The sequence below is a fragment of the Solanum dulcamara genome, chromosome 8 (assembly GCF_947179165.1).
Source record: "Solanum dulcamara chromosome 8, daSolDulc1.2, whole genome shotgun sequence".
Lineage (NCBI taxonomy): Eukaryota > Viridiplantae > Streptophyta > Magnoliopsida > Solanales > Solanaceae > Solanum > Solanum dulcamara.
In genome coordinates, this window is record NC_077244.1 from 78,932,243 (window position 1) to 78,952,782 (window position 20,540).

General features: G+C 32.6%; 3 protein-coding genes across 4 annotated transcripts; all 3 read left to right on the forward strand.

The window, feature by feature from the left end:
- On the forward strand, positions 1 to 5,016 carry LOC129901040 (fatty-acid-binding protein 1). The gene is made up of 4 exons (XM_055976149.1): positions 1 to 486; positions 1,657 to 1,906; positions 2,308 to 2,399; positions 4,666 to 5,016. The coding sequence occupies exons 1-4, from the start codon at positions 81 to 83 to the stop codon at positions 4,803 to 4,805; spliced, it is 888 nt and encodes a 295-aa protein (XP_055832124.1). The 5' UTR covers positions 1 to 80; the 3' UTR covers positions 4,806 to 5,016.
- A 436-nt stretch (positions 5,017 to 5,452) lies between these two features.
- On the forward strand, positions 5,453 to 6,583 carry LOC129901001 (mavicyanin-like). 2 transcript variants are annotated; one of them, XM_055976102.1, is made up of 2 exons: positions 5,453 to 5,743; positions 6,223 to 6,583. In XM_055976102.1, the coding sequence occupies exons 1-2, from the start codon at positions 5,563 to 5,565 to the stop codon at positions 6,300 to 6,302; spliced, it is 261 nt and encodes an 86-aa protein (XP_055832077.1). In that variant the 5' UTR covers positions 5,453 to 5,562; the 3' UTR covers positions 6,303 to 6,583. The 2 variants fall into 2 exon arrangements, with proteins under 2 accessions (XP_055832077.1, XP_055832076.1); XM_055976101.1 differs by having other exon boundaries at positions 5,453 to 5,727.
- Positions 6,584 to 9,479: 2,896 nt separating this feature from the next.
- Positions 9,480 to 11,415, forward strand: LOC129899681 (probable inactive patatin-like protein 9). The gene is made up of 2 exons (XM_055974704.1): positions 9,480 to 10,809; positions 11,000 to 11,415. The coding sequence occupies exons 1-2, from the start codon at positions 9,880 to 9,882 to the stop codon at positions 11,210 to 11,212; spliced, it is 1,143 nt and encodes a 380-aa protein (XP_055830679.1). The 5' UTR covers positions 9,480 to 9,879; the 3' UTR covers positions 11,213 to 11,415.
- Positions 11,416 to 20,540: the final 9,125 nt, after the last annotated feature.

A 20,540-nucleotide genomic window follows, 5' to 3' on the forward strand; every position in this document is an offset into this window, starting at 1 on the left:
GAAGAGAAGTCCGTCCCTTTTTGGTTGAAACTATAAACTACAGTGGAAACGATATACAGTAAATAAATAAAAAATAAACAATGGCTTCTCTCCGTTTTCCTTTCTTGTTTTCTCAGCCCCACAAGACACCGTCTTCCGCCACTTCAGATGCTCCATCTCGTTCCTTCTCCACCGTCGCCGTCGCCGTTGCGGCCGGTGGTTCAGCCGTCGCTGCCACCGGAGCGATCATTGCCCTAACTCAAAGCTCCAAAAATTCGTTTTTGGAAAATGCTATGAATTTCTTACTTTCCAATTTCTCACCTAACAGAAATCATTCATCCCCTTTGTGGGGTTCTGTTTCTCTAGCGGATAACTCAGCTCCAGTCACTGAATCGAGGACCGGAATGTCATTTCCGTCAATTCTGAAAGATACTCAACGACTCCTTGGAATTGGGCTGCGTAAAAAGGCAATTTTTGGATTGAAAAACATTAATGTCTATGCTTATGGTACCATATTGTCACTGCAACTTATTGCATTTTTTTTTTAGCTCTATGCTGTTGCTGAGGTTCTTGATTTTTGTGATCGTTGTGTAGAGCACAAATGCTCAATTATATAAAATGAATTCCAATTCTATGGCTTAACTTCAGCAGCCTACCGAGGACATCACCTTACATACGAAGCTGATACAAATTAGTGTAGAATGCTAGTATGTAGTTGAGTATTGTTTAGCTTATCCTTCCATACTAGTAGTTGTAGCATTACTCTTGTAGTTTCTTATCTATCAGTATATGTTATTTCTTGTACTTCGATTATAGTATTTTTTGCTGTAGATATTGTTTCTTTTTTGTTTTCAGAATGTTTTTTGTCGTGCGTTATTCACTTCTGTTATTTATTTCCCCGAGCTACTTTTTTATGTTTTTCCTTGCGCCGAGGTCTATTGAAAACTACCTTTCTACCTCCCAAGGTAAGGGTAAGGTTTGAGTATACACTACACTACCCAGACCCCATTTGTGGGATTACACTTGGTATGTTGTTGTTTTTGTTGTTGAATCCAATTCTCATTTCTTGCTCTTTCTAATTCATGAAATGTTTTTTTTTTGGTAATTAACTTTATTTTCCGGTCAGAACACAATAGCTCTATTAGTTACTTTAATACCCTTTGAACTTTACCATTTACAGTAGCTCGTGTCGGCTTATCGATTCATGCTTACTATAGATAGTTTTCGTGGAATAAGTTTTTGAAGTAACTTAATACAGTTTCTTGCACCGTTAGTGCCAGTGACGGAGCCAGGAAGTTGTACAAGGGATTCAAAAAAATAATAGGAATCTCATACATGAGATTTGAACCTAGGTCTTAAAGTAATTTCTTAATATACCGAAATAGAATTCCTTTTTGCTCTGTGTAATTTTTCAACGAGGGGAATTCGATTGGATCTCCTTTCTACAACTTAGGTCCATCCCTGGTCAGTGCATAAAAATTAAACCTGTGGTGGTATCATATATGAGAATCTCATTGCCGTCTCTATTGGACCTTCCTTTAGAAAATCAGGGGAGATATGCATTATAACACTCTTTTTGTCCTTTTGTAATTTTGAGTGTCTGCATCTCGAAGTAAAAGTGATGTTTACTCTAAATTTGGCCTTTATCTAATGTGATATCAATATGGCATCCTCTAGGCGTGTATGCTGATGATGGTGATGTGAAGAAGTGTCTGGCTGAGAGGCATGGAGGGCACTCTGTTTCTGAACTGCAGCAAAAGGAAGAGTTGAGAAATCATCTCATGGAAAACGATATACGCATGACTGTTAGGCTTCAAATAGTCTATGCCAGATTGAGCATTCATTCTGTGCGTAGTGCTTTCGAAGAATCTGTTGGCAGCAGATTACATAAGTTTGGGGGATATGATAACAAGGAATTGCTCCAAAGGTAATTCCTTAGCCTCATATTATCAGTATCTTATTCAACCTTATTACCATATCACTACAGGGAAACAAGCCTGCCAAAGCTGGATGAAGCACTTCATTTGCTTGCACTCTAAATTATTATGTTTTATATATATTCTGGAACCTTACTCAAGTTGCCTTTTAAATTTAATCCTTTTGCGATATCAGATTCTTTAACATTATGACCGGACTCTTTTGCCTAACTGTGATCAATTATCTCTTAGCTACATACTACACATCTTTTCTTGAATAGAGTTATTGAGCTACTAACAAGTTAACCCACAGGATATTATTCGAAAAATGAGACGATTGTTTCTCAATCCTTAAATTATTATTGCCTCCTTCCAATTCTTATATAGCCTAAAATGCCTTTTGCAACTGTAGGTTCACTTCCCAGTTTAAAGATGACATTAAAATACCTCGGGGATCTATCATAGAACTCTCCAGAGACCATGGCTACGTACTTCACACAACAAGTAAGATGATTTATTTTCTGTTGACAGTAATTTGGAAAGGAATAGCTCAATCTTCTGTGGTTTTTCACTTTTTCTACAATGTTCATATTTCGATCTGATACTAATCTCTGGAAGTGAAGACTCCCAATCTCTCAGTGTATGTGCCCACACGACGTGCACGTGGGTCAGTGTGTTTTGAGAAAACAAATGTTGTAGCTATCACTTGGCCCAAATTATTGAAGAGCTATTGGACGGATACATAAGACGTCATTTTCTTTCAGCCATTTCCCTTTTAAGGTTGGCTTTCGAAGCAGTATGAAAGAGGCTACAATGAAGAGGAAATTACTTCAAGTGAGCTATACCAAAAATATCCTAATTACACTGTCAGTTGGCTCATTTTATGCCCTTACATTTCCTTAGTAGAAAGTGGCTAAACATTTCCTGAATTTGGTTACAGCAGAAGTCATACTGGAAAATTATAGGATTGTAGTATTATATCAACCAACAAACTCTATTATCTTTTACACGGATATATAATTTCTGGCCTTTACCAGCTTCACCATCTATAAACCCAAAAAAAGTTGCTGTATGTTAGCTGTAGAAAATATTCTTCCCCAAAATATATCTGGATGTTTTTTTCTTCTTCATTTCTCTCCGCGAGAATATGAAATGTTGCACTGTTTGCTTGCTCATTGAACAAATCAACTTACAAGCCACTAGTGATGATTTATATTGACCAATGGTTGATACACCTCTGCCACAGTGGCTAATAAGTCAAAAGACATTCCACATAAAAAAACTAAGTTAAACATCAACATATCCCAGTGTAATCTCACAAGTGAGCGGTGCGTACGCAGCCTTACTCCCTACCTTGTGAAGGTAGAGAGTCCATTTTCAATAAACCCTCAGCTCAATCAAAATCAAGTATGGAAAGAAAATCATGTAGTGAAGAAGCCATGATAACTCTTAAACTTTAAGGTAGTGGTAAGGTCTGCGTATACTTTACCCTCCCCCGACTCTACTTTGTATGATTACACTGGGTATGTTGTTGTTGTTGAAGAAATCATGATAAAATAAATTGGTAGAGAACAATAGAAACAACAACTAATACGGAAATCGAAGCAAAGGGAACAACAAAAATAACAAAATCGAATAAGATTGTAAGAGTATAATAATAACAATACTGCTTAGGGAAAATAGACAACGCTCGATGAATTAGTAATCTTCTACCCTAATCCTCGACCTCCATATTCTCTTATCAAGTGTCATGTCCTCGGTAAGTTACAAGTGAATCATGTCTGGTCTAATCACCTCTCTCCAGTACTTCTTCGGCCTACCTTTACCTCTCCTCATACCCATCATAAACCAACCTCTCGCACCTACTTATTGGGCATTTGTGCATCACCTATTCACACATCCGAACCATCTCACCTCACCTCCTTCGTCTTGTCAACCATGGAGGTCACTCCTATCTTTTTCCGAATTTTAATTCTATCTCTCCTAGTATGGCGACACAGACATCTCAATATTCTCATTTACGCTACTCTCATCTTCTGGATGTGTGGGTTTTGACAGGCAAACACTCCTCCCATACAACATTATTGGTCTGACAATCACTTTATAATGCATACCTTTAAGTCTTGGTGGCACAACCTTATCAGACAAGACATCAGATGCGAACCTCCATTTCGTCCGCCCTGTTCCAATATGATGAGTAACATCGTCAATCTCCTATTTCCTTGGATTATTAACCCAACATACTTAAAACTTCCTCTCTATGAGATGACTTGTGTATCAATCCTCACTTCCACATTTGCCTCGTGAGTTAAGTCATTGAACTTGCATTCCAAGTACTTTGTCTTAGTCCTGCTCAACCTTAACCTTTTAGACTCTGGCCTCTGTCTCCAAACCTCCAGCTTATTGTTTACTTCGTCGCATGTCTCATCAATGAATACTATGTCATCTACAAATTGCATATACCATGACACCTCCCTTTGGATATGTCACGTTAGTTCATGAACTACGAGGACAAATAGAAATGGGCTAAGCGCGTGATCCGTAAATATTGGTGGATGATTTGTTCAAAATGCATTTGAGGTAGGAAAGCGATGAGCCAATTAATTGCCTGTCAGTTCCATAAAAGAATAACTAAAACATTTTGTTGGTTTTCTTTTAATTCTCAACATATTATCTCTGACCTTTTCCCCTAATGTGTTGTTTGTTTATAGTTTATTCTTACATCAATCATTTAGATGACGCTTAGGTTCTTTTTATTTTTCTTTTGTAGTTGATGGGAAGGAAGTGGGAAGCATACAAAGCAAACTCTTATGCAGATCAATTCTAGACCTATATATTGGTGATGAGTCATTTGATCACAAAGCCAACGAAGATGTCGAGTCAAACTTGGCTTCTCTACTTCACAAGTAGCTACTTCTTTGGCATAAAGAGAATTTATCAAAACGAGGAATCGAGTTGTGGTGATATATTGGCTAGTTAAATTGTTTCCCCCTTCAGAAGTGCAAACAGAACTTGGATTTGTATGTTACATGCTGATGAGTTGTTTTCTCTACTCTTGTAATATCCTGCTTTGGAATTTTTGTAGCATAATTGAAATAAGTATCTTGTCTTGGTTACCAAATTTATTTTCTTTGCGTTTAATTGCATCTTGGAGTGATTGAGAGAACAATTTGGAAAATCTTAGTAGCGCTTACTACTAAGGTTACTTATTATCTTGTTGTTTCTGTTTGTTGCTATTGCTTCTTTTTCACTGTTTGTTCAGCTGAGGGTTTGTCAGAAGTAGTCCTTTTACCTTCTCAAAGGTAGGGGTAAGGTTTGCGTATTTTCTACCTAGCGCGATGCAGGTACAATGTTGCCCAAAGAACTTTTTGGAGTGACAGATTTTTTTTCTACTATGCTTATGCATAGCTTTCTTTGAGCATACAACACATTCTACTCATACAATTTGCTCAATTCACGCACAAATTGTGAGTGCTACTGGACTCCTAGACCCATCCTTGGTTCTTTATTCACTCAAACATCATGGTCCATTCAGCAGCAAAAGTCTGCTGAACATTTATATACTGATAGTTCATGCGAAAGTGCTGCTACAAATTCCTTAGAGTTCTAAGATACTACTTCTGAATTACTAGAACACCTTTTCTTTTTCTGTTTTGGAGGTCAAGTCATGGTCTGCGTAAAGGAAGCTGTGTTTCTCTTCTTGATGATGGTAGTTTTTGGTTTCTTCAGCACAACGGTGATTGGCAGCACAGTGTACAATGTTGGTGATTCTGCCGGTTGGACTGGAGGCCATGTTGACTACCATATGTGGGCTTCTAGTAGGACTTTCCAGGTTGGTGACACTCTTGGTAAGTCTGACTAGTCGATCAACTGGGATCTAGTATGAGAACAGTGTATATAATAAAGTAGTAACTGATTAAAAGTATACATTCAAATTTACATTCACTATATAATAAATTAGTAATTGGTTAAATTTATGTGATGTTTGTCTCGGTCTTGGGCAATCCTCACATCATGATTGAGTTCGACCCAACATCCACTTTCTTATTATGGTATCAGAGTTAAATCAATGCCTCGATCCCTGTTATTTTGTTTCTAATGTTGTATATGTTGTGGCATGTGGGGGAGGGTATTAGATTGTGCCACATTGGTTGAGGAAGTGGGTTGTTCTCTCTTATATATTAGATTTTGGGGTTTAAACCAAGGCTTAAAGTCTATTTTCTTATTAGCTGATTGTATTATGCAATTTCTATGGATATACTACTTACTACGATGATTTAACATTGTGTTTTTTCATCTTTAATTCAATTGGTGTTGTATATTCAAGTACAATCAACAACTCCACAACGTGATACGAGTGAGCCTCTCCGATTTCCATTCGTGCAATGCTTTTCATCCAATCGTTAGTTACTCCACCGGCAATGACACCATTACTATCAACGGTCCCGGCCACTACTACTATATCTGCGGTTTCCAAGGCCATTGTCTAGCCGGATAGAAGGTCGATATTAGGGCCCCCAAGGCTAACCATATTCACAGCAGAAGTGCAACTAAAGCTCCGGTTAAAGCTTCTCAAAGGGAAAAAGAGAGAGACTTAACCAAATAGCAATGATTAGTAGAACGAACAAAAGCCTCTTAATAAAATTTGTACTTGTGACAATGTTCTGAATTATTCTCTCTTTTTGCTATTGGACTGCCCCATCAATAACTAGTCTTATTTGTTTTAGTACTGATGCTCTGGGTAATAATAAGCATCCTTGTGGGCAAAACATATATATTTGACTATCAGAACCAAAATTCAATAATTCAACGTCCCTTCAAAATCTGTCTTCCATTGGAAAAAATACATTTGTACAAATGCATGAATTATAGTTATATTTCTGGTTATATTATTATGAACTGTAGCCATTAATAACAAGTAAAAACTTACTGGCACCAAGTAATTACGTCAAATCATAATAATTTATAGTTTGTGTGGTTATTGTCAAAGAAACACTAGGAATTCATTTGTTCTTTCGAAAGACAAATAGATTTAAGGCTTGTTGTCATATAGGCATAGAGATCTCTGGAGCAACTTTAGTCTTGTGTAAATTAAAACAGATTGGAATTTATTTCAGATAAAAAGAAATAGAAAACACAAGTAGAGTTCAAGAAATCCACATCAAATTTGGATCAATTAATCCATTTTTTCATTTTTTTAGATCAGTGGGTCAAGGTCCATTTTACCAACCCATCATTTTCTAGAAAACATGCAACTTTTTGACCAACACAGATAATCCAAAATCTTGTGATCCCATATGCATAACACAGATAAACAGAAATTAACAAACACGTCTATCTTCTTTGTCTTCCCCTGATCAAAAATTTGTATTTTATGGGTTTGGAATGCCATTAGACTCGCAAAACACTAGAATTGATCACTATTATTGTCCCTCCATTTAAGCTGATCCAGGTCTTATAATAGTTGTACACTATACAATTAATTTAAAAATCAATAAGAGTTGAGACAAACCTGTAGTATAAAATGAGGTTTAACTAATAGTTTCAACGCAAACACTATTTATGTGTGATGAAAAACACTAGATAATGAATCCTATGTTATGAACTCTTAAAATTAAATAAACCGTAATTAAAATAAATAAAAATTAAAATTTTGGATTGTGCTGAATCTCACACATTCAAAGTGAGTTTGGTAGGAGTTAGTCTAGAAAGCAAGAATCCCAATATTAAAAATTTAAAATGTCTATTAAGGGTCAGTATACTGTTAAAACATGACCCCTAAGGGCCCTAACTGAACAGTAGGAATGCACTTTTTTTTTTTTGTTTTATTGTATTTAAAATAGCAAAATAGCTGACTAGGCTACTCACAATTGTAAGAAATATAGATATATATAGGGACAAATAAATAATATTGACACTACAAAATTGCAATTAAAGTTAAAATTTTCTGATTTGTGAATAAAAATAGTACTATTCCCTCCATTTTAATTTACCTAATTTGTTTTAACTTGACATGAAGTAAATTTTTTTAACTATTATATTAATTATACCCAAATATTATTTATTGTATAATTTTAAATATGTCAGATGAAAAATTAAAATTAATAATTAACCATCTCTATTGCCGGAATCCTATGAAACCACGTATGTGTCCTGCTAAGAAACACGTGATTTGGGATATTTTCAATATGAAATACTTATTCAATAAAAAAGATTATGTGCAAACTTTATTAGTCAAACAGATTTAATAAAGTAAATGGAAAAAAAAATAACAACATCAGTCAAAAGCAAAGCAAAAGAGAAGCCATTCTTAACTTTATTCGACGTTTCAAGCCTTAATTTTGCAGAGCTCTCAAGAAGTTCTATAATAAAATGCGTAAGAAAATTATATGCAAAGCAAACAACTTTTACTCTATTTTATCCATTTAAAAATGAATATATTGATTTTTCCAATATATAAGAAAAGGTTGTAATAAGAATCTAAATGGATATGATGATCTTTATTTATAGAGTTGCTCCGTTTTATTTTCTGCAACATACTTTAATTGAGTAACCTAATGAAAGTTACTGATCAGCATTAAAAAAAAAGAGTTACAATTTAAAATTTACAATTAATTATGGGTAAAAAATTATCCACTGCAGATTATTATTTCTTTCGTCCTCAAATAAGTGTTGTTTTGAAAATTCTAGATTAAAAATAGTATTTCTTTTCAACTTTATCTTTATATATTAAAGAATTGTTCAATCTTCAAAAAATATCTAACATCTAATAATTAATAAATAAAAATAACTTAGTAAACTATATTATTGAATTTCTTAATTGGCATAAAATGGATTCAAACAACACTATTTTAAAACAAAATGAGAAATATTTAACTGTTGATTAATTAATATTCATTGCCACCTCATTAAACCATGCAACTATAGTAAATATCCGGAAATATTCACCCAGTTTCAAAATGAGTGGTAGTGTTTTTACCTTGTCATTTCAAAACAAGTGGTGTTTATATTTTCTCTAGTCCATACAACAACAACAACCTAGTGAAATCCCACATCGTGCGGTTTGGAGAGGTTAAAGTGTATGCAGACCTGACTCCTACCGCTGTTTCCGAAAGACCCTCGGCTCAATATATTTTCTCTAGTCCATGTTAAGTAAATTGTTGAGTTATGATATATTAAATTATTATTCTTTTAATTATTCTTAAACTATTCTTTTATAAAATATAAAGTTAAAAACTTAATTAAAATATAGGGTAAATATGGGGGAAAATCTCAATAATTTTTTTAAACTTTGAAAAAGTTACATAGTCTAAATAATTCATTTAATATGGACTAAGAGAGTATAATCAAGAAGAATTATTTTTTTTTCTTTCAAAATTATAATGTATTTTATTACATGAACACACCATTAAAGAGACACTTCTTTATTTAAGATATTTAATTAAGAGTGAAATACTACCGTGGCACATAGTGTGTCCACGTTAGGAGCTTCAACTGCAGCTAATTAAAGCTTTTTTCAATGCTACATTTCCTCTGTCATATTATTGGTCTATTCCAAAAAGAGAAAAATGAAAAAAAAAAAATACCATCATATATGTACAGCTTCCTTTAGTTGCAGTACTATACTGTTTCCCTACAACTACTACTGCTCCACTTCTCTTGTTTCCACTCTCACTCACACTCTCAGAGAGGAAGCATACACTGCACTGAAAGTGTGACTATTTCAAGTAAGAGGAACTCATACATATACATACAACTGGCCCTGCCCATCATAAATGTCTCTCCAAACCAAATCGTGAGCTTTTTGCTGCTGTACATTTCACGGATTTCTCCATTACTACACTGCATAGGTACACCCAGCCCCTACACACATCCATCTGGCAAACTATTCCTTGTTATCCACACTCCATTTTTTCTTTTTCATTGCCTTAATAATCATTAGCAACTAGTTTTGCCGTTTTGGTGTTGATTTACTGTATCTGAAATGGAGCTTGGTAAGGTGACGATGGAGATCTTCTCTAAGCTCGAGCAGAAATGGTTGTACCAGCACGAAGGGAAGAAAACGCGTATTCTCACCATTGACGGTGGTGAAACCACCGGCATTGTTTGCGGTGCTGGGTTGATTCATCTAGAAACCAACATCTGTTCAAAAACCGGCGATCTTCACGCTCGAATTTCGGACTACTTTGACATTATCGCCGGCACCGGCATTGGAGCGGTTTTTGCTGCAATGCTTGTCGCTGACGGAGGCGATGGACGTCCAATATTCACGGCGAAGGATGCTGTGAAATTCGTAACGGTGAACCAGACACGACTGTTTAAGGAGAAGAACGTCGGTGTTTTTCCCCGGAAAAGGAGGTTTTCAGGGAAGAGTATGGATAAGGTGTTGAAGGAAGCTTTCAGAAGAGAGGACGGGAAAGTGTTGACGTTAAGGGACACATGTAAGCCTATACTTGTTCCTTGCTTTGACCTCAACAGCTCAGCTCCTTTCGTTTTCTCCCGAGCTGATGCGACGGAGTCTCCTAGCTTTGATTTCGAGCTCTGGAAAGTTTGCCGCGCCACGTCAGCAAATCCGTCAATGTTTAAGCCGTTTCAGCTAAATTCTGTCGACGGAAAAACCTCTTGCTCCGCCGTAGACGGCGGTCTAGTCATGAACAACCCCGCCGCCGCCGCGGTAACTCATGTTTTACACAACAAACGAGATTTTCCTTCCGTGACTAGCGTTGATGACCTGTTGGTTCTCTCTCTGGGTAACGGTCCGTTAAGTCCCCAGTCAAACTTGAAACTCCGTAATGACGGCTACTGCTCTCCATCTTCCGTCGTTGGTATCGTTGTCGACGGTGTATCTGAAACCGTTGACCAAATTCTCGGCAATGCGTTCTGCTGGAATCCTAATGACTACGTGAGAATTCAGGTAATTATAGATGAGCTTAAAAAAAATTATCTAGTGAGATTTTCACTCTTTTGAGTATTTGAGCATGTCCTTATTATTCACTACTAATCCATCATTGACATTGTTAATAAAGAGTTTATAAGTTTAGCTGAAATTAATTAGCTACATTGGTGTGAGTCAGTGTTGTTAACGGAGTGGCGTTTATGCACAGGCTACCGGCTACACAAGTGGAGGAGTGGGGCCGAGAGAAGAGGAGGTGTTAGAAGAAAGAGTAGTAGAGTCGTTACCTTTTGGCGGTAAGCGGTTATTGACGGAGACTAACGGACAACGAATCGGAAGCTTCGTACAACGGCTTGTGAAGAGTAGCTTGCCGCCAAGTCCCTGCAAGGAAACTGCCGTGAACCCTCTCAAAAACGGACGTTAAGTCATTTTATTTGTCTTCTTCTCTTTTTTTTTAATCACTTTTTGTACGTTCTGTTTAGTTCTAGAGACTCGAGATTAGTGTAAAACCTTTGTCGTGTTACGTCCTAATCGTCTTGATGCTCGAGTAGAATATTAGTGGTCGCATTTTAATAATACTAGCTTATTGTCTACTGCAATATTTTACATAAATCTATTTTGTCTTAATGGATCTTATCAAATGAGGGTAGATATATATTTGTAGGAATTTTAAAATATACAACTACGTATCAACTAACAAAAAAAAAAAGGTATACGCATTGTACCAAAAACATTACTAACATGTCCTGAAGTTAAGTATTTTAAACTTATATTCTGATCCGTTAATTATTCCACACAGCTGGTAACCCTCGTCTGTGAAAATCTCATCATCTCTGCTGGAATTAATGAAAATTGCACATTTGCACGTACATGGTTATTTTTTCTTTCTGACGTACAGCTTATTATTAGTTGCCTGAAATCTCGGTAATACATTAATTAAGGCAAATCTATTCTACTATAATTAAAGATTGTCATGTACCACTAAGTTTCACCAACGCTTTAGGATGTGATGTCCGTTTCTTGTTTACTGAGAGCCAAAACCAATTGATTAGTCAAAAATGGCTCGTTTCGATGAATTTAACTCTCGATCATCAATGTACTTTGGGTGAAGAACAATGGTGGTATCGGATGTTCGGGGAAGGCAGCGTTCGAGGAACTAAAACGTAATTTAAGTCAGAACTCACAAGCATATGTATATTATTAATTAAATATGTCCGGCTATGGGTTTAACCACATGAATTATTGACACTTGAAGTCTTGAGTACTCCGCCCCTAACTTTATATGCATGTCTTAAGTTTCATATAATGTTATGTGAGATTGTAAATAACTTTATACTTTATGAGATTACTTAAGAATCAATTGAATATAGCATTATTAGTAAGTTAATAACCTTTAAAAAAAAAAAGAGTACTAAAACGTAATTTACTAAAAGCAGACAAACTACATCAATGGTATCAGTAGTATATTCTATTTGGAGACATTTACGTACAAACATATACAAAAAATGCTTGCAACTTCGTTTAAAGTAACTTTGTCAGCGTGGCGACAGCGTCAAAGAGGATTTAATTTGTATAACATTGATTTGCTTTTGACTTTGTACCAGAAACTGCAAAAAAAATAGCAAAATTACTAAAATCAAACAGTAGCATAAGCTTTGTTAATTGGTACATCTACACGTAAACCTTCTTAAAATATGAAATTTATAATTTTGAAAATAAGGCAAGCTAAGTTTCCTACTACACCAAGAAACGGGGACTTGACGTTGTAATTTTGTTATACATTAATGATGGTGTATCTATAACTTATATATTATGTCTTTATAAATCTTCCTACCTTATTCATATACAATTTGTTCTTTTGGAAGGAAAGGGTTGAGGGGTTGGGGGTCGGTTGGGTTGTTAAATATTAATGCACTTGGTTCAGTGCGATATCTGGCTGCTTTATGTATCGTTTTATTGTCTCAACTTCCGTATGAATTAGTTGTGGTATGTAGAAATTAACTACATATTCTTTTTGGAAATTAATTATGAACACACCTACTCTCCACTATATATGGTGAAATATGCCTACAAATAACATATGAAATGCAGTGAATGCTAATAATAGTAGTAGTAAACGCTGATCTAGTAGATTCTGATCTAAATTAATCTTTAAAAGGTGTACCTCTCTTATAATTGAGGATTATATTGTTGTTTGGCACAACTATAATTAACAGAAAAGATAAAGAGTAACAATAGATATACTCTTTTTAATGCCAGATACTAGTAATAGATGGGCCTTTAATTTTCATTATATGGGGTATGTACCATTAGACTTTAAACAAAGCTAATTTCTTAGACTGTCACTCAATTAAATAGTTATTATCTCAGAAAGTCATTTTTTGTTGAAAAAGATTGAAATCAAGAAGAACAAAATGACTTTATGAAATAATAACTATTAATTGACTGACCATATCAAAATATACATGTTAACATAGTGAAAGTGATACCATAAACCTAAAACACAACTAATACAAATATAGAAAAAAAAGTTAAAGGGGTAGTTTTGAACAGTGTAATTCAATAGTCTAATTAGTCTGATATGATGAAAACATACCTATTAATATCATAGCCCTACAATTAGTAACTCTTTATTCTTCCCGTCAAAGAATCATTTAGTTAGTAGTCCAACCTCTGAACTATTAACTTAAAGAGAAAGCAGACCTACTTCTCTAGTTGCACAACTTTTAACAATTAAAAGTAGTTGTTGGCCATATATTAATTAGTCATTAACCTAAGAGTTTACACTATCATAGTAAAGAGTAATTGCTACTAGTATCTTTAGTTCGAGTCATCTTGCTAAATTATGGAAAAGGAAGAAATTAATAGAAAAGACAGGGGCAACTGCCAAAGTAATAAGTATCAAAACAAGAATGTAGGTACAATATTGAACAAGAAGTATTTATGAATTTTGTGATTTTTTGAGAGATTCCTGACATGTACAGGCATAGTAGCTAAAATATATATTATTTAATTAATAAATTTAACCATCATTTCTAACTTTTCTTCTGTCGATTCTATTGTCTTTACTCAAAAAATAGCATAGAGATAAAGTGTCAAAAATAAGCTTAAATTATTTTATTTTTTTAGTTTTATATTTAAATTATTGAAGATATAAGTTTCATATCTAAATTATCATTTATTAGTTTGAGAAACATACATCAATGGTGTATGTAATAACTCTCTCTTTTTTTAAAAAAAAAAATCCTGTCACATGAATAAAATATTTCACCTTAATAAAAATTAAATAAAATATTAATATTAGTTAAAAGTTAAAACTAAATATTTCTATCTCCAAAAAAAAAATATTTTTTTATAAAAGAAATTACTTTTTAAAAAAGAAATTATTTAAAAAAAAAAATAAAATTTAAAATATTTTGCTCACGCGCTGCACCACCTGCCCCTCTCCCACAATCTCCGTCCTTTTATTTTTTAAAATTTTTTAAAGTTCTTTTATAAAATATTTTTATAAAATTTATATTTCACCTCCAACCACACTCTTTCCTAAAAAATATTATTATTTTTATTTTTTAAAAATATAAAATTATACCACCCCATCTAACCCTCGCTCTTAATTTATATTTTCTTATATATATTTTTCTCGTTTTGTGTTAGATATGTACATATATTTTTAAGAAAATATTTTTTCTATTTGCATACCGAGTATAACAAAAATAAAATTTTTATTTAAAAAAAAGTCTTGCAGCAAGTAAAAAATACTTTCCTAAAATCATATGTATATATCTAACACAAAATGAGAAAAAAAAATTAAAAGAGAAGGGTTAGATGGTACGGGATAGAATTTTTTAAAAAAAAATATCTAAATTATTATTTGAAGTGGGGGGGAGGGGGAAGAGATGAAGTAAGAATTTTTTTTGAAAACTTTTAGAAAAGAAACTTAATAAATCAAAATAAAACTAAAAAAATGGAGTGCGGGGGGGGGTATGATGAGAGAAAGTGGTGGAGTGAGATAATAAAAATATTTTATAACTTTTTTTGGGTGGGAGATAGTAATACTTTAATCTTTATTTTTAACTAATTCTAATATTTTATTTAATTTTTAATTAAGGTGGAATATTTTATCCATGTGGAGTGTGATATGACAACTTTTTTAGATGAAAAAGAGAGTGTCGTACACACACCATGATGAGAGTGAAATAAAAGAGAGAGGTTTGTTTCTTAAACTAATAAGTGATAATTTATGTATGAGACTCACACTTCCAATAGTTTCAGTATGAAACTCAAAACAGAGAGATAGTCCAATATGATGCATGCTTCTTTAGTTTCTTTAAATTTCGTGGCTGGTATAGCTATCGAGATCAATGCAATCAATTATGTCTCTCCTAGACCCCTCGCCTATTTACAATCCATTTTTACATTATTTAAATTCGAAAATAAAAGAATAAAATTCGAATATTTCTCTTCTTTCTCATACGTGACGAGTTTGAATTAGTCAGATTTCAATATAAATATGAAACACTAGATGAAAAAAAAGAAAGAAAGTCCCTGATGTCCAGCTACCTCCAATTTTCCGGTGGATAAGTTTGGGAGTCTATATTATCAAATTATACTTACGTTGTCAAAATTGTCATCCGAAATCTTGAGGTTAACACCTGTAGTTCATGAGCTTTTTATTCACTGCATGCGCCATAGTAAAGTAATAAAATAATTTTTACCACATTAATTAAATTTTGCCAACTATAACAATGAAGTCACCAATATTTACCTTCTACAATAGTAAAATCACCTTGATTTTGTCGTTATAGTGATAAATTTTAGTAGTAATTTGTTGTTATGATAATGGTAAAATTCAATTATTTTAATATGACAGTAATTTCGTAATTGGTTTTTCGATAAAGTTTGGTGGTTTTAATTTTTTTTAATAGCTTTAATGCTATATTAGTGAATATTAATATCAAGGGGGACCATAGGTGAATTTAACTCAAGATTACTCTTTGAACAGTAGAATTGTCCGCAAAATTGAGGATTACATATATATTAATTACGGAAGAATGTTTAGTGTTTGCTAATTTGTTAAGACGACTAATTAAAAAGATTGTTATTTACGTCACAGACAAAGTTCTCCTGGCACATTAAGCAGTATTTTTTTTCTTCTTCTTAAGCAGTAGTATAGTTGTATACTTGTATACTTGTATAGGTTGTTGGTGGAAATACAATATAATTATAATTCGAAAATAAGATGAAGAAAAATAAAATATTATAAAATTTTGAATATCTCGCTCTTTCTAAACAAATTCAAGTTAGCAACAAAATCTTCATTGGTCCCTAGACTTACTGTTCTTAAAAAAATAAGAATGCAAATAAATCAAAAAGGGTGAAGATCAAAGCTAAAGGGATTCATCCGACCTCTTCATTGTAGAAGATCAAAGCTAAAGGGATTCATCCGACCTCTTTTTGTGAAAAATATTGTTGTTTATATATATATAATAAATGTTGAATTTTTTTTGATTTTTATGTTTATTTTTCATATTTAATTTTTAACTTTTCAAAAATTCTGACTCCGCCGCTACAGTATACCTAATACCATAAGTCATAATTAATCTTGTACTCCCTCCGCTTCGTTTATATAATTGATGTTTTATTTTAGTTGCTCATATATTTTAGCAAGTTAAGAGAGTTGTATTACCTTTTTCAATATTATTAAATAATTATATTATAAAGTAAAAATAGCCAAATTTAAAATTTTAAAATATTATTAGTAAAATTAATTTAGTAAAATATATTTCTAATTAACAGGAGTCCGTCAAGTCAAAACGTCAAGTAATCGTACATACGATATATACACATTTGTGTATGTACGAAAGAGGGAGAGAGAGAGAATTAATTAGTCACGCGTGTGCATGATATTTATATATATATATATATATGGAGACACATGGGGGGATGGAAAGTTATTGTGTGGAAATGTGTGTTGCCCCCTTGCCCTTGGTGGTAGTTTGTGTGGAAATGTGTGTTGGCCCCCCTTGCCCTTTGGTGGTCTCAAATGATTTACTCCATTGTCGACAATAAATGCATGTCTCCATTGCATCTATTTTTTAACATTGTTTATGCTTATGATATTCGACTAGTATCTAAAAGAGATTTATTAAATGTTTATTATACTTATTGTATAGTAACGGATATATTATATTGTTTATGCTTATTTTATTGTACGAAGACGTAGCAGAAATTCGGTTCTGAGACTAGAAAACCATAGAAAGATGCTCATAGAATTATAACATGTCGTGTAAAAAGAACACTGGACATACGTGTGACAGATGACCCGTCCTCCTCTGTGTATTCATTTTTGTTGGTGGACATTGCGTTCACAAAATAAATCTTATTTTTTATGATAAAAGTGGATCTTAACTAATTGACATGAATTACCCCTTCTTTTGGATGATCTCGTATACATGATTGCAATGTGCTGCATTTTGTAGATGCAGAGAGGTTAGAAAACAATTCAACTAGAAAATGCAGCTACTGTTAATTAGTATATTCATTTCTTGATATTGTCCAAGTCATGGATTTATGAAACTAGGAAACTTTGCTGAATACACAGTTTACAAAATGATATATATATATGCATTCTTCAATTATATTCATAGAAAACCGCTTGGCATACATGCAGAGGCAGACAGGAAACATATTCTATTGTTCTTGATCTTAGGAAAATAAAATGGAACTCGTAGAGTTACGCGTAGCATGTTATTCTGTTTTGGGGGGATATTGTAATATATCCCCTATTATTGTTGTAGTGAGTGATGAAATTGAGGAATTTAGCTGAAATTCAAAGTGTTCACTGCATGCATTTCTAGGAGCTAACAGAGGTTTTACACGTGAATAAATAAACAACTCAAACCTTTAATTTGCATTAAAAAGTGTATTTAATTAGAGAAGGATTCGGAATTTAAAAGTGTATAGTATTTTATGATAACCTCAAGCAATTAAAATGGTAAGAGTTGAACGGGTTAATTAGGTTATGACACATTATTTTTTCCATTTAGGTCTAGCACATTTCAATTAGAATAATATTCGAGGAATTTTCGCATATAGTCACTCAAAAATATCTTAACTATGCTCTATAACTATAGTTTGCTAATTACAATTCGTAGCTATAGTTGTTACGTCGAAAATAGACGGTTTAAAATTAATTTCAACTTTATAGAGAAAAAAAATCAAATTTAGGAAAGAAGAATCGCCACTTAATTTTTTAAAGAAATTAAGAAAACTTAATTTAAAAGACCCTAACAGATTTAAGTCTTAAAAATTCAAAAAAAAGGTATGAGGTTCTTATTTCCACTTTGAGAAGGTATTAAGCATTCAAAGTGGCCGCTAACGCGCGGTTATCCGGCGATTTGAAAACTCTTATTTTTGACTAACTTTGGAAAAACGTGTTTAACAATAAACGAGGCATTGAACAATTTGAAAGGAATATAAACTTTAAAACATTTGAGATAGTTTATAAGAGAAATAAGCTTGGTATAAAAATGATTAAATAAAGGATGGACAATTTAAATAAATCAATTACATGGAACAAACGGTCATAAAGAATGGTTTCTCTTTAGGGGATTTAATTAAGTTAGAACTAAACAATTAATGTTAGAATTAATATAAGATAAATAAATATCACCAACTAATTAAATGAGAATAAAGGCAAGCGAAAGTAATAAAATCAGTGATGCCTAAAAAAGAACCATTCAGTTGTTTTTTTAAAACATTAAACTACCTCAAATATATACAAACGAAAATATTCAAAAGGTAGACGGAATAAAAATATTTATGTATTCATATTCTTCGGATCAACGCCGGCTTATTAATCGGAAGACAAAAATATAGTGTTTTGTCATTTTTCTACTCGAGTCGACTTCCATCATTTTCGAAGGACCTACTTAGCCCTACCCCTCATAGATTTATTTATTATTATAATTCTAAAGCGATCTAAAAGAAATAATAAAAACTAACGTCCTAAAGGTGTCTAACGTCCCAACTTAATGTCCAAGAGGCATTGGACGTACTATTAGGATAGTTTTAGACTAACAAAAATATAGACATCCTAATTAAACATATCGTCAAATAAAACAGATAGGACGATCAGTTAACACATAGAATCTCAAGTAAGCCTCTAGATTAATTAATTAGCATGCTTGAAAACACAGATAAATAGTGGAAAGTCATAAAAATTATCATGTGAGGGAATACAATCAGACATATGTATCATAAATATAAAAACTTGAATAACACGGAGGCAAGTTTCATTATTTAGACATATGAGGGCAATTTTAATTACTAAGGTGATTATAATAAAAGAAGTCATGCTTGACAATTTAGTTATTAACTAATAGTGTTTATAAAATCCTATTAACCTGATTTTTAGTTAATAGCATGCTGAAAATATAGTGAGTAAAATAGGCACGATCCATAAATTATTAGTTTATTAAAATTCTATAGGCAAAATCTCTAATAGAAGTAAGAGGATGAAAACTTATTAAAATTTTATAAACATGTCTTCTGTGTATATTAAAGCAAACATTTATTAAAATTCTAAAGGCATGATTTCTATGCCAATTAACATGATAAGAATTATTATTAAAGCCTATGAACATGGTTTTTAGACAATGTAACATGTTGGAAATATTTATGAAAATCTCGTAGGCACGACTTCTATATGATAATAGGAGGAGAAGCTTATTAAAGTCCTATAGGCATGATTTCTAATTAATTAAGATGCTGAAAATTATTATTAAAGCCTATGAACATGATTTTTAGACAATATAACATGTTGAAAATTCATTTAAAGCTATAGGCATGCTTCAAATGAAATAACATGATAAGTGTTTATTTAAATCCTATAGTCATCATTTCTAAATGATGAAATATTTATTAAACTATAGGTATGATTTATAGATTGACAAATATGTAACAACACACTACATTAAACATGGTTTCTATGTGATTAACATATAGGAGATTAAATCATATAGTCATGATTTCTAAATAACACACATGTTCTAATGTAAACTTGATTATTTAAATAATTATTCTAATAATATGGGTTAGTGACTTTAGTTTAAACTAGACAAATGTAAACATGTACAAGTTAGGCAAATCATTACTATGGGCAATATTAAAATTGAATTAGTCTTACTAAATTTAGTCCGATTTTAATCAAACAAATATCCATAGAAATGAACTTAAAAATCATATTTAAAATTAATCTAAACATAATGGCTATGATCAAACAAGTCTTATAACACATACACACAAGTTAAGGTAAAAAAAAAATAAAAATACAAATAGCACATAGTTCCCCTTCCCTTAGACTATCCCCAATTTTTCATTATTATATAAAATATAGTTTACAAGATTATTACAAACCAGATAAAAGGAGTAAGTAAATAAAATAATACAAATGATCAAATATAAAGCAAAAAAATGGCATTCCAACTTTTCATATCCAGATGGCTCTTCATGACTTTGAACTTTGAAGTTCAAACCTGCTGAATCATAAAGAAGAATATAAACCACATACGAATAATATAGAGGTATAACATGATTATATAATTTTACTTCAACAAAATAAACAAGCAAGGCATGAACATTTTTAGATCCACCACAAACTATGTATACAATTCACAATGTGATTCAATAGTCCATATGGTATACAACTTATGTGAGTTGTATATTCGAAGTTATACAACATATATTTCTCT